General features: G+C 34.3%; 3 protein-coding genes across 4 annotated transcripts; 2 read left to right on the forward strand and 1 right to left on the reverse strand.

The window, feature by feature from the left end:
* Positions 1–1,066: 1,066 nt before the first annotated feature.
* Positions 1,067–4,975, reverse strand: LOC104782666 (pentatricopeptide repeat-containing protein At2g41720). Of its 2 annotated transcripts, none has more exons than XM_010507664.3 (10): positions 4,334–4,975; positions 4,076–4,248; positions 3,877–3,982; positions 2,506–3,615; positions 2,300–2,405; positions 2,004–2,208; positions 1,776–1,908; positions 1,564–1,668; positions 1,333–1,453; positions 1,067–1,222 (listed from the first exon to the last, which is right to left on the reverse strand). In XM_010507664.3, exons 1-10 carry the CDS (start codon positions 4,802–4,804, stop codon positions 1,155–1,157), a joined length of 2,598 nt encoding a protein of 865 aa, XP_010505966.2. In that variant the 5' UTR covers positions 4,805–4,975; the 3' UTR covers positions 1,067–1,154. The 2 variants fall into 2 exon arrangements, with proteins under 2 accessions (XP_010505966.2, XP_087367917.1); XM_087511791.1 differs by having other exon boundaries at positions 3,817–3,982; positions 4,334–4,627.
* On the forward strand, positions 4,971–8,182 carry LOC104782667 (calcium-dependent protein kinase 14). The gene is made up of 8 exons (XM_010507665.2): positions 4,971–6,129; positions 6,301–6,424; positions 6,510–6,653; positions 6,753–6,905; positions 6,994–7,109; positions 7,196–7,363; positions 7,444–7,674; positions 7,753–8,182. Exons 1-8 carry the CDS (start codon positions 5,626–5,628, stop codon positions 7,906–7,908), a joined length of 1,596 nt encoding a protein of 531 aa, XP_010505967.1. The 5' UTR covers positions 4,971–5,625; the 3' UTR covers positions 7,909–8,182.
* Positions 8,183–12,017: 3,835 nt separating this feature from the next.
* On the forward strand, positions 12,018–14,571 carry LOC104784345 (polygalacturonase ADPG2). Its single transcript, XM_010509386.2, has 9 exons — positions 12,018–12,393; positions 12,482–12,613; positions 12,733–12,903; positions 12,988–13,008; positions 13,134–13,341; positions 13,500–13,581; positions 13,687–13,795; positions 13,897–14,010; positions 14,105–14,571. Exons 1-9 carry the CDS (start codon positions 12,151–12,153, stop codon positions 14,312–14,314), a joined length of 1,290 nt encoding a protein of 429 aa, XP_010507688.2. The 5' UTR covers positions 12,018–12,150; the 3' UTR covers positions 14,315–14,571.
* Positions 14,572–14,660: the final 89 nt, after the last annotated feature.

A 14,660-nucleotide genomic window follows, 5' to 3' on the forward strand; every position in this document is an offset into this window, starting at 1 on the left:
ATTTACTTCATTATTTCTTCACAAATTATAAAATAATCAGTTTTTAATATGAAACAAAAGATTTATTAAAAAAACAAAAAAATATAGTCAACTTTTTGACAAAAAAAATTTGATTAAATTATAGCATATATATTAACTAAAATTAACAACTTTAAAAGGAAATTATAGTTTCCATATAAAGTAAATATGAAATAATATTATTTTAAATGTTGCTTAATTTTATAAAAAATATTACTTCATTATTCTTCACAAATTACAAAATAATCACTTATAATATAGAAAAACATATCCAAAAAACTTAAGTCAGTTTTAATCAAAATATAAATTAAAGTTATATCATTTAAAATGTATCATATCTATGTTAACTAGATTTAACAGTTTTACAAGTAAACTATAGTTTCTTCTATAATGAAATTATTTCTAAAATATGTATTTCTTCATTATTTAATAAACAAAATTTTACATGATTAAAACTTTGGTTTTTAAAGTTCATAAATTATAAATAAAAATGAAAATACTATTTCACTAACAATAAAAAGTAAATTTACATTTATAATTATATTAATATAATATATTTGTTTATAATATGTAACTATAATATGTATTATGCACCGCTTATTGTTTTTTCACCAATCAAACATTATTTTGTACCAGTTATTTTAAAATAATTGCACTTGTCCCACAAATATATTTGTTCCGCAGTTGAACTGTACTACACTAGTAAATTTTGTTTGTCTCGCACTACTAAATCCACGGTTACCATTCGGACGGTTAACGTGGAGTGTTTCCTGGTACACTCACATTGTTGTTTTTTTCCTTTGTTTATCAATTCTTAGCTTACAGTGTTTTCTGAATTTTCCTTTTTCTTATTCGTTTGATTCTTCATATTTGCTACCGTTGTAATGACTTACACATCGAATCATTCCATTTTAAAATTCATAATTCAAATTTTTTGAAATGATTGGTTGAATTGAATTTAATGTCTTGTTTCATTGTTCCAATTTGCAATTCAATATGTAACTTTAGCCAAACAATTTTCAGTACTCCAAAACCCAAAATTATTTCCTTTTTCTGAATCGAATTATCATATTATTTGTAGGAGAGAGTACAAGTTTACAAACGATAACATCATATATATATATATACAGTGGAAACTACAACATTATTGTGCCTTCGTGTCTATGAAGTGGACTCGTATCTTCTCCTTTGTTTCTCAGCGATTCTATGTAATAAGAATAACCAACAAAAACATGAAATGTGAGACACCAAATGCAAAATTGAAAAATCATGTGACGGAGTAATTGCTTTCGTATTATTGCTCTCTCATCTCACCCAATTTTTGGCGTATTAGAGGTTCGAACTCGGTCCCAGCACTTCTTTCACCGAAGGAGATAATGTCACGGTACATTTGGTTCGAGGGTTGAATGCCAGCATCACTCATCCATTCTAAAACCTGCAAAACATTCAAAAGCCAGCCCTACTTTTATCTCTGAAACAGCTCGGTATTGATCATTGTTTATCAATTGAAAATAATTTTGCAGGAGATAGAGAAATCACTATTACCTCGATGTATTTCCTCCAGTTTCCAACAGCTAAAACGTGTTCCAATAGTATTGCATAAGTCTTGAGATTGATTTCAACACCAGAGGCTATAATCTTATAGAACAGCTGCGTGTAAAACATTTGGTTTGGTTAAAATACTTGTTTCAATTCTGTAAACAACTTGGCAGAAAGGAAAAAGTCTAATTAGCAGATAAACTAAAAGTTTGTTGCACCTTCATCATTGCTTCCACTTTACCACTCTTCCCGAGAAGATGCAGCATCTGATTTGTTAACCCGATAGAAAGCGATGGCAGGTACGTATCCATCATTTGGATGAGGTCTATTGCTCTTTTCCATTCCTGCAAGCTGCAATGGTGAAAGAAGAAGGAATGATATATTGCTCTTTCTGTCTTCCGAGAAGGTTACTGTAATCTTTAATTAAACATACAACAACAACATACGTGTTACAAGCCGAAAAAATCTCAAAGAAAACCGCGCCAGTGAAGGGGACTTCTTTTTCCTGCATCAAATCCATCAGGACAAAGACATTTGACGGTTGACCTCCCTTATTGAAAGCTCTCATCAAAGCTGAACATGCGATAGAATCTGGTTCTATTCCATTTGCTTCCATTTCCAGGAAGAGATCACAAGCATTTCCCCACTTTTCTGGCGACACAAAACCATCCAAGAGAATTCAGATCCATGGAACACATTTTGTTACAGTTTTTTTAAACAGTCTTGCACTCATGGTATATACCTGAAGCATTGTAAGCATGGAGCATTGAAGTGTACGCGATCACATCAGGTTCGCACCCAGCCAATTTCATCTCGTTAAATATGGTTTCTGCTTCTGTAACTTGACCCTGGAAATTATCACAAAGAATGTGACAGTGTCAAACCATACGAAAATCAGAATTCTATCGAATACATGTCTTCTGCTGAACTCAAACTCTAAGCACTTGCCTGTTTGCTGTAAGCACATAGAACAGAAGAGTACACCTCCTTAGTCAATGGAATACTGAGATCTTTCATCTCCTTCAAGTAACTAATTGCTTCAGGGTATTTTGACATCCTACATGAACCACTTATAAGGATAGTGAAAGTAACAGAATCAGCTTTGACTTTCTTCTTTCTCATAGTCTGATACAATGCAATGGCCTTCTCAAGTTCTGCAGCATTTATATAGCTTCCAATGGCCGAGTTATAGGCTGCTGTATTGAGATTGATACCTCTCGACTGTGCTGCGGAAAGTACAGTTTCAACATTCACCTTTTTCTTAGACCTACTACAAGCAGCCAAAAGAGTGCACACTGAAACAACATTTGGCTTTATGCCGTCTTGTTCCATCTGCCGGAAAATTTCCACAGCTTCAGCTAGAAACCCATTAGACCCATAAGCATCAATCAATGCATTGTAGGTAACAACATTAGGCTTTCTCCTTTCCTTCCTCATCATGAGGAATACCTCCTTTGCCTTTCCAGGTTGACGTGATCTTCCATAAGAATTGAGCAAGCTTGTATAAGAGACCACATCTGGGATAATACCATTCCGCTTAATTACTTCAAAAACTGAGAGAGCATTTTCACTCATTCCATGAACGGCATAGGCACCCATTAAGGCATTGTAGGAAACAATATTAGGTTTCAGACCTTCTGCAAGCATTGCTTCGAACACGGCCCTGCAGTTTTCTATCTCTCCCGTGACAGAGTATAAATGCATAATGCTCGTAAATGTCACGACATCAGGTCGGCATTCAGATCTCTTTTCCCTCATGGAATTGAATACATCAAGGGCTTGGCTACTTTGACCAAGCTTTGAGAGGCAATATATAATGATGTTAAACGTGGTGGTATCCGGACGAACTTTAGCTCCCTTCATAAGCTCAAAATAAGATAGCGCTTTTGAATACTGACGACCACTCTTGTATGCTGACAACACAATGTTGTGAGTGACCAAATCCGGTCCAACTCCGTTATCTGTCATTTTCTTGCATACTTCAAGAGCCTCTCTCCAGTTTCCACTAGAACCACAAGCATTTATCAGATTATTGTAGGTTGAACGACTAGGAGCAATCTGCAAAACCAGAAAAGGATCAAAACCGTATTTAAGCAACACTAACAAGGTAAACTGTGAGAAAAAATAAGAATCAGAGGTTGAAGAGGTTATTCTTAATTGTTGGGCATCAACCAAAAGCCAAAAAAAAAAATTTTTTAAGAGATTGATCAATTTTACTTGCAAGATGAAGACGCAGTATATGCACAAAACCAAAGTTACCAGGCCAATTATCTAATGATCAAACTTCTTTAACACTGTGAGTAAAGAAAAGTTACACACAGCTGCTCGTAACATGTCATCCATAAGATTCATAGCCCAGCGCCACTGACCAGCTCGACCATGGGCATTGATAAGAGCATCATACGTCTCAGCATCCGGTTTGCAGCTACACACATAGCATAACGTTCCCACTAAATTAATCTCCAATAAGAACAATTTCAATAAGAACAATTTCAGATGAAAACTTGAATAAACAAACCTCCATTTCTGCATTTCAAAGAAGAGACCACGAGCCTGATCAACCCAATTATGTCTAGCATGAAGCCTAATCATCATATTGTATATATCATTCCTCGCAGAGTAGTTCTTCTGAATCTTCATCCACTTGAAGACATTCACACAAAGCTCGATACACCCTCTTCTACTAAGCTCCTGCAAAAGTTACAAAATTAAAACTCCACTAAGCTCAATTTCAAAAACATCAATCACTGAAAGACCAATCAAAATCGAGACATACCCTGATAAGAACCGGGAAATTCTTCCTAGCAAACCGGCCGACCCAGGAATTGAGAACGCCGTCAACTTCTTCCCAACGATTGAGAGCCATAAGCCGGTCCAAAACCTCCGATACACTCCAATCTTTCTGAAACCGGTCGTTCTCAACCCGAAGTCGGTAACGTCTCGGAATATCAGCTTTCCTGAACCCGCCGACGCGGACCGAGACCTCATGCTCACCTCGGTCGTAGTTCACAGACACAGATTTCTTCTCCTGGAACGCGTCGGAGGCCTTCGTAGCTCCCGGCTTATCGGCGCGGGAAGATTCCGGCGGAGTGACGAGCTTGAAATTGGTAACGGTAGCCATTAACAACCAAACTAGGAAGGTAGAGAGAGAGAGAGAGAGAGAGCCTTCGGTGGATAAAAGGGATAACATTACACTCACGGCTACGGACCTTAAAAGCCCATCTCCGATGTTTTTCGGCCCATTCATATTCACGGCTACGAGATTTGTGATTTTTGTAGAATTGTTTGGATGTTAATGGTAGCCATATTGATCTTGTTTGAATGTCTCTCTCTCTCGTTAATCCGAACCAACAACAAATTGACTGATCGGTGCACATAAAACCAAGAGCACATGCACGTTCGATCGCTAGAATAAATCGAATTTTGATATCGCTAGAATATAAAACCATATATATATTTAGCTGTATGTACTTCTTTTATTAATGTATTGTTAAATCAGTGTTTTTAACCAAAAAGATTGGTTAAAAGAGTTTTATTCCGCTGATTTCTTTTCCCTTTACGAAGTTTTACTCATTGGGTCAATGTTCTCCCCATATCAACTACTAAAAGATTTTTTGTTTTTTTTTGTTTTTTTTGTTTTTTTTTTAATTTAGGGATGTTCAGATTTGCTTGGACATCACGAGAAAAACGAAACCCTAAAAATAAATTATTAAAGTAGGACATATCTGATTTAAAAAAAAAAAACTAACAGAAATCAGGATAACAAGAAAATACAGAGAGATTAGGGAGGGAAGGGATTTGTGCATTCTTTCTTTTTTGTCTTTCCTTCCATATCTCTCTGTAATTTTCACTTTTAAACTTTCTAAAAAAATTTAAACTTTCTTCAAATTTGAAGAACAACAAGAACCTTTTGATATTTCGTCTTCTCTGATTCCAAGTCAAAGATCCTTTGATTCCATTTCTCCTACTTGCTTTACCTAGATTTCTTTTCCCGCTCTCCTAGGGTTCCTGTTCCTTCTTTCACAATCTCAAGAAGGTTTTTATCGGTTCGTTAATTGATTGGTATTAATGGGGAATTGTTGTGGAACAGCAGGATCGTTGATTCTAAACGATAAACAAAAGAAAGGTTTTAAATTGACAAATCCATTCTCAAACGATTACGGTAACCACCACGATGGCCTTAAGCTTACCGTGTTGAAAGAACCAACGGGTAACGAGATCAAACATAAATACAAATTAGGTCGTGAGCTAGGTCGAGGAGAGTTTGGGGTCACGTATCTATGTACCGAGATCGAGACCGGTGAGGTTTTCGCATGCAAATCGATCTTAAAGAAGAAGCTGAAGACGTCTATTGATATAGAAGATGTCAAGAGAGAAGTTGAGATCATGAGGCATATGCCTGAACATCCTAATATTGTTGCCTTGAAAGAGACGTATGAGGATGATAAAGCTGTTCACTTGGTTATGGAGCTTTGTGAAGGTGGTGAGCTTTTCGATAGGATTGTGGCTAGAGGGCATTACACGGAGAGAGCTGCAGCTTCGGTTATTAAGACAATCATGGAGGTCGTTCAGGTTCGTATAGGGTTTTGTTGTATGAATCTTGTTTGGACATTATTGATCTGTAACATTGCTTGAAATGCACGTTTTGCTGGCCAAGTGACTCAAATTGCATATTTTGGAGTTTTTGGGATTTTTGTGTTTATATGAGGGGGGTAATGTTGGCTTATTAAATGTGTGTTGCAGATGTGTCATAAGCATGGAGTAATGCACAGAGACCTAAAACCTGAGAACTTCTTGTTTGCAAACAAAAAGGAATCCGCATCTTTGAAGACGATTGATTTTGGTCTCTCTGTTTTCTTTAAACCAGGTGATGTATTATTATCATTAGTGGCTTGGGATCAATCTTTAACGGTGTTGGAAGCAATCTTTAACCATTAGTGTTTTGTTTACAGGCGAGAGATTTAACGAAATCGTTGGGAGTCCTTACTACATGGCTCCCGAGGTATTAAGGAGGAGTTATGGACAAGAAATTGACATTTGGAGCGCAGGCGTGATTCTTTATATATTGCTCTGTGGTGTTCCCCCTTTTTGGGCAGGTTTAGTTTGTCAAATCACTTGTTTTTTTTTTTTTTTTTAGTTTTTATAGAATTCTTACAAAGGTAATGACACCTTTTTGCTATCTTGTTTGTTTTAAGAAACCGAACATGGAGTCGCAAAAGCTATTCTTAAATCTGTAGTTGATTTCAGAAGAGACCCCTGGCCCAAAGTTTCTGAAAATGCAAAAGATCTGATAAAGAAGATGCTTCATCCTGATCCAAGGCGTCGTCTTACAGCTCAACAAGTTCTTGGTATCATCTCTGCTTTCATATGCAAATAATATTATTTCTTCCTCATTTGTAATCATTGTTAAGATACTCAATCATCTTTTGTTTACAGATCATCCGTGGATACAGAATGGTAAGAATGCTCCTAATGTATCATTGGGTGAAACCGTAAGAGCGAGGCTTCAACAGTTCTCTGTTATGAACAAGCTCAAGAAAAGGGCACTCAGGGTATGTGTACTAATTTCTTATATATAGTCTAAATTTGTATTTGGCGGTTGGAAGGAGCTTGAAATTTATTACTTTTCCTTCCATAGGTTATTGCTGAGCATCTATCAGTAGAAGAAACATCTTGCATAAAAGAAAGATTCCAAGTAATGGACACAAGCAATAGAGGAAAAATCACCATCAGCGAGCTAGGAATCGGATTGAAGAAACTCGGGATTGTAGTTCCTCAAGATGACATTCAAATCTTGATGGACGCGGTAAGCTATTAAGCAGTTACTGAATCAAAGTTTCACATGAAAAAAAAAATGCATTGACTCTAGCTGGTTTGTTATAACAGGGAGATGTTGATAAAGATGGTTACTTAGATGTCAATGAATTTGTAGCCATATCGGTACACATCAGGAAGTTAGGCAATGACAAGCACTTAAAGACAGCCTTTACGTTTTTTGATCAAAACAAGAGTGGTTATATTGAAATAGAGGAGTTAAGAGATGCTTTGGCAGATAATGTTGATACTACTAGTGAAGAAGTTGTTGAGGCCATTATCCTTGATGTTGATACCAATAAGGTTAGTAGACACTTCTCTATAAAAAAATGAGTTAAAACGCTAAAAGTTTGAATGTACTTGAACCGGAAATTTCTACAGGATGGAAAAATAAGTTATGAAGAGTTTGCAACCATGATGAAAACGGGAACAGATTGGAGAAAAGCTTCAAGGCAGTACTCAAGGGACCAATTTAAGTGTCTTAGTATTAAGTTGATGAAAGATGGTTCCTTGCAGTCTAATGGAGATACAAAGTAGAGCTTGGAATCTGCGACAAAGATACTTATCCATCAGTCGCAGAAGATTGAATTGAATCTGAATCAAAGGGAAGATATATATATTTGTTCTTTCTTTTTGGTGTTTTTTCTTCACTTACAAGTTACAACTTCTTGTTAGTTTCAACGGGTACCAACTAAGCTTTAGGCCTTTATATTGTTGAATGATCGATCATGTGATCAGGAGAAGCCCATTTGTGTATATTAACTTAATTGTATGTGAGGAAAATGAAGATCATTAATTATTTTTTGTTTCATTTGAATTGTGTTATTTTCATTATTTTCTATTACTATTTAGCATATTATATGATCTGCCTTCTGATCGAAACAGAACTAATTCTAATTGTATGTAGATAACATGAAGATCATCACTTATGTATGTTTTGTTTCTAGTGATTTTTTTTTTTTTTTGAGAAAAGGATAGGTGGTTTGTTTCTAGTGAATTTTCTTCAGTTTTTTTTTGTTTGCTCTAAATTTACGACAATTACGTTGGTTAATTCCGGTTATTTCCTATACCTTCCATAAAGTCGTATGTACGTAGTAACAGAACAGAAAATTAGAAATAGTAACGGAATAGAACACCTGATGCAATTTAATTTCCAAAAGAATATTATCATAGTCATCTGATCAACTCAATTCCTTGGCACTATGCACATATCCACAAGTTGCCGTGTGAAGGCGATTTAGGGGATGCAATTGTGATTTTGTGATTTGTGGTCATTCCATAATTTCCGTACCAACTAATTTAACAGACACATCTCTCTTTAGATATAAAAATATTGAAATAGTTGTACACAACACCTCTTCCTCAACTGTTATGGGCGTTTATTTTAATTTTCGCTATTTATTATATCAAACAGTTAGCGCAAGAGCTATGATATATGTGATCCACACTTGAAACCAAACAATTGATGTCTTTCTGTGTTGAAAACAAAAATTGTAGAAATTTTTAATATTATTGCAATATTATGCATAGCTAGGCAGCTAAAGTTTGATGATAATTATCTTCTAATCAATTTTTTTTTGGTTCTATCTAATAAATTCAAAATTTCTGTTACTCATGAGCTTTTTCCCTTATTATGTGCACGTACGAACAAGGTTTTTCTATTATTATAACAAAACCGATTAAAGAACTCAACTATAAATTTGGACCAGCTGTGTATGATTCTATTTGAAATTCCATATTTAGAATATTCTACGATACATATAAATGCCGTTTGCTGTGCATATCCATATATGCATGGACAGAGTAATTGGATGTATATAGATCCTTATCCAAATGCCAACGCAAATGTGAAATATCATATTACTTTTAGTTGTTGCATAAAAACTTACTTGTGCAACAAAGACTATGACATAACAGATATATAGTGTAATGTATTCTTAAGTTATAGATTTTCTATTTCTTTATTTTACGTTTCGTACGTGCTGATTATTTTATTTTATAATTATATGTAAGAACACAATTATATTCGGTGCCGAAATGGCTTCTCTTCATGGCAAAGGCCTATTTCTAAATCAATATATATATATATATATATATATATATATATATATAGAGTTTCACGTCACAATAAAATGTAAAGTTTGATGAATACATGACTAATCAAATTTAAAAGTAAATGTCTTTACTCTTATTTTTCTTTTTATTTTGACGTATCACGGTCCTATACAGCTTTTGTGTCACGGTAGATTTCAAATCCAATTTTTAGAAAATGTAATAAATTTGTGCTTAAGATAGAAATTCATCTCGAAAATATCGCCATTGTAAATAAAATTAAAACTTAAAAACAGTACTGTTTTCCTCGATAATTAAACAAAACAAAGACTCTACAACTCAAAAGCTCGATTAAATAATTCCTAAAATTAATTTTAAGACGTTTTAGGAATATCCATTACCTTAGAGGTAAATTAAAAAGAGAAAAATACTGCAAAAGAATAATATGTATATGAAATCCTAACCAACGACAATTTTAGAAATTCTAAGTATGAACAGGAACCTACAATCAGGGAGAGTTTTAAAACAACTAGAAAAATTTCCCAGAAGTCATGCTTTCGTCCATACCTTTGTGTCTCTCAAGCAAGCTTCACACATGTGACATGCCCTATGATTTATCCGTTTGATGTATTTGTATACATACGTTTTAATTCTATCTATCACATTGAAAGGTCAAATTATATATATTTTAGTCGATAATTTAATTACCTTTCGTACGTTAATCTAGTTTTTACTCAGAACGATATGGATGGGCACTAGTCTTTCCCGTTGATTTAGGGAAGTTCGTATTGTAGTTGTTTAATTAGGACTTTCTTTTTTCAAATAAAATCCGTAAGTCAAACTTTTTTGTTTAACGGAGTTTCGTTTATGTTATAAAATGGAACTGTTTTGTTGGAATATTAAAGTCCGATTAGAACTTGTTACTAATTTTAAGGGTTCACGTCTGATTCTTGCTTTTCTAGAAGAAACACGAAAAGGAGTTTTTTAACTTTTACTGCTCAATCATGTGTGAAACACACTTTGAAAATTTGACCACGTGTTAATATGAAATATCGACCACGGCACAAATTAAAAGAATGTTCAACGGGAGACACATGTGCTTAACTCTCCCTAATTAAATCTCACGTGCATAGCCTAACTTTGCTTCCCATACGGCTATGCGGGTGGTTCGCTAGTAGTTTGAAGTACGACGTTGTTTTAGAGCATGAAAGAAAATAGAATGGCATGTATCATAGTAACCACTAACACATCGGATTCTATCAAAATTTCGCAGTTACTTAAACATGCTTAAGCGAAAATAATAATTGGATAAGTAGCTTCCTACAAAGTCTTCCTGTGCATTGTTTTAAAAAAAATGGGATTGCATGTCTTCGTTTTTAGTGAGACTTCCCCAAATATAATGTAGTAATGTCTTTTGCTACTTTTTTTATTTGTGTGGTGTGAGATCAGATTCATATCCATGCATTAATAAACCGACTTACGTGGATGATGGGATGAACAAACAAAAATATGCATTTTAGTATTCAATTACCATCCGACTTGACAAGCAAACAAACAAATAAAAAGTCTAATATGACGTGGCTGTTTTGAATATATAGACGCCAAATTTCATACTCCTTCGGTTTCAAAATATAGGATGTTTTAGATAAAACATACGTATTAAAAAAGAATTACTTTTAAAAAGTTTAATCAATCATAAATAAGACTGCATAATATTACTCCTAAAAGTTGCATAGAAAATTAGAAACATCTTATATTATAAAACAAAAATATTTCTCCAAACATCCTATATTATGAAACGGATGGAGTATTTTATAATAACGGATAGCCAATGAGACGAAGAAGAAATAAATTGCGGCGGTCACGTGAAGGGTAGTTATCGCCATTTTCAACTGAACGAACCTTCACGAACATATAAGTTCGGTTTTTCTACTAAAATTACGCATATCTTCCTAGTACACGAAATTACGACTATCCTAACAAAAAATAAACTGCTTATTTCGTATTACGTATGTTGTTAATTTGTTATAGCTCATGTCTGTTATTTGGCACGTACATAAATTTTAATTTATGGGAGATTTAGCAACAAAGTCCTGTGTATCATACGGCATTATATATGTTTTGAAGATTAATAAGAACAATTATAAATCTTAATGTTATCATGTTTTCTTTATTACCCATTATGATACATAATTTCTTGGAATAAAAATCCGAAGAGGGTACTGCTCTTAGTCAATCTAACCAATAGTATTCTAGGCGAGACTATTTGAAGGAATAAATCAATTCAATTACCTTAAATCCTTAAGCGATGTTTCTTGCAGAAAATACGATAAGCATGGTCCCGCTAAGAGACAACGAAATCTTTAAAATAAATTTATTTTTAAACAATGGAGATAGATAGAGAGAGTAAAAATATGAAACTCTAGAGGAAGAAAATAAAATAAAAATATAGATGCGCAAAGTAATGTTTACGTGACAATCTCAATTTCACTCCATACCTCGAACTCATTCAAGCATAAGAAACCTAACATTTAATGTTCCTTCTAATTTGCCTATAAATACACGTACGTCCACACTTCTCCAATTTCAAAAACAAAGCAACACAAAGACAAGAATCACAAACATCAAACATTCTCAACCTACCCACAAAAACAACACACATTTCTTTCCTCGAAAAAAAAAAAAAAAAAAAAAAAAACACACCCATTTCCTTATATACCAACCTCAATGGCCCGTTGTTCCAAACTTGTTACCGTTTTCCTATTATGGGCTCTTTTGATGCTCTCATGGTGTGAAGCTTCAAGAATCATCGTTAATGGATATGACCATTCTTACAAAAATAGCTTTATCAAGCGAAGAGACGACAACACGGGATTGAAAAGCTTTGTAAGAGCTTCTTTGCGAACTCCAACCACCGTTACTGTTTCTGACTTTGGAGCTAAAGGAGATGGAATAACTGATGACACGCAGGCATATACATATACACATAAAACTCTTTCTCTTTATTAGCATGTAAAACTGATTTTAGTACTAATGATCCATATCATGCATCGATTAGGCGTTCGTGAATGCGTGGAAAAAGGCATGTTCTTCAAATGGAGCTGTTAATCTCTTAGTTCCTAAAGGGAATACTTATCTCCTTAAGTCTATTCAGTTAACTGGTCCATGCAAATCTATTCTTACCGTTCAGGTAATTACAAAAAAAAAAAAAAAAAAAAAAAAATTGTTATTTGCTAACTAAAAATGATTAGACATGATCATATATGTATGTGATTATTGAAACTAAGCGTTTGGTCGATGGAACGGCAGATCTTCGGGACGTTATCGGCATCTCAAAAACGATCGGATTACAAAGACATATCCAAATGGATAACGTTTGACAATGTTAACGATCTATCCGTTGAGGGCGGCGCCACTGGGGCTGTGGACGGAAACGGCGAAACGTGGTGGGAAAACTCATGCAAACGGAACAAAGCTAAGGTGTGTGTAATATTCATCTACATGTAATCCTTAAATATAAATCGATTTATTGGAGATATTAACACTATTTTGTCATATATGCAGCCATGCACAAAAGCTCCCACGGTACGTTGAAACATATATATATATATATATATATATATATTTTTTTTTTCTAAAAATAATGTTGATATTTTTATTATAATTGGACTGGACATATGTATTTTTTCGTATATATTGCTTATATGCAGGCTCTTACTTTCTACAACTCGAAGAACTTGAGAGTTAATAATCTGAGGGTGAGAAATGCGCAACAGATTCAGATTTCGATTGAGAAATGCTCCAACGTTCAGGTCTCTAATGTGGTGGTAACTGCACCTGCCGATAGTCCTAACACTGATGGTATCCATATCACAAACACCCAAAACATTAGAGTCTCCAAGTCCATCATTGGAACAGGTTATTAGTGTATCCACTGACATCATTTTTTTATTATTTCGTTTGTGATTTTATAAAGAGTTGCTTGCATATCAAGGAAGCTAAATTTCAGGGCTTTATCATGATTTACGGGGGGATTTATCTAAAACAAGTTTCTTAATGGTTGCTTTCTTAATCAGGCGATGATTGCATATCTATTGAAAGTGGATCACAAACTGTTCAAATAAATGACATAACTTGTGGTCCTGGTCACGGAATCAGGTATCAAAGAATTGTTATTTTTGTATACACTAAAAGATATAACCATTCGTAAATATTCACATAAAACTTGCAAATCTAATTTTTTTTTTTATGAAATATGAGCAGCATTGGAAGCTTAGGAGATGACAACTCAAAGGCATTTGTCTCAGGCGTGACAGTGGATGGTGCTAAGCTTTCCGGTACAGACAATGGAGTTAGAATCAAAACTTACCAGGTGAGAAGTTACAAACTAGCCCTTCAATGTTAACTAAACTCTCAAATATGCCCTACTCTTTGTTATTGATTTGAAATTTAATCTAATCCGATCCATTTCAGGGAGGCTCAGGAACTGCTAGCAACATTGTCTTTCAGAACATCCAGATGGAGAATGTGAAGAATCCTATCATAATCGACCAAGAATATTGTGACAAGAGCAAATGCACTTCACAGGTTCACTCTAATCTGACCAAATCTTCCAATATTTGATATCATGGTAATAGCTAGATATTGTTGGATCTAGCTAATCATTTTTACATGTTTTCAGAAATCTGCGGTCCAAGTGAAGAATGTGGTGTACCGAAACATAAGCGGCACAAGCGCATCAGACATGGCAATAACGTTTAATTGCAGCAAGAACTATCCATGCCAAGGGATTCTGCTTGACAAAGTGAACATAAAGGGAGGGAAAGCAACTTGCAGCAATGCCAATGTGGTTGATAAAGGAGCTGTTCTACCTCAATGCAACTCTACTTAATTAATTAGATCTATTACCCAAACACATACATAGATAATATATATACAAAAATACAGATAGATTACAAAGTATACAAAACGTATGATACATATAGATACTTGTGGATACATACATGGACAATGAATTGAAAGATATTGTATTCACTATGAATTATATAGTATAGCATAGGAGGAATACAATGTTCATGCGATTTGTTGTATTATTATTACTTGTATGTTGTATCCTAAGGAATAAAAGGAATACATTCTTTTAAAAGGTTATGGACCTTATCGTATTATTAATATATATGACATTACATTAGAATTTGAGGCCCATGAAAGCCCATTAATATTTTAGAAACCCTAAA

The sequence above is a fragment of the Camelina sativa genome, chromosome 4, assembly GCF_030686135.1.
Source record: "Camelina sativa cultivar CO46 ecotype springtype chromosome 4, ASM3068613v1".
NCBI lineage: Eukaryota > Viridiplantae > Streptophyta > Magnoliopsida > Brassicales > Brassicaceae > Camelina > Camelina sativa.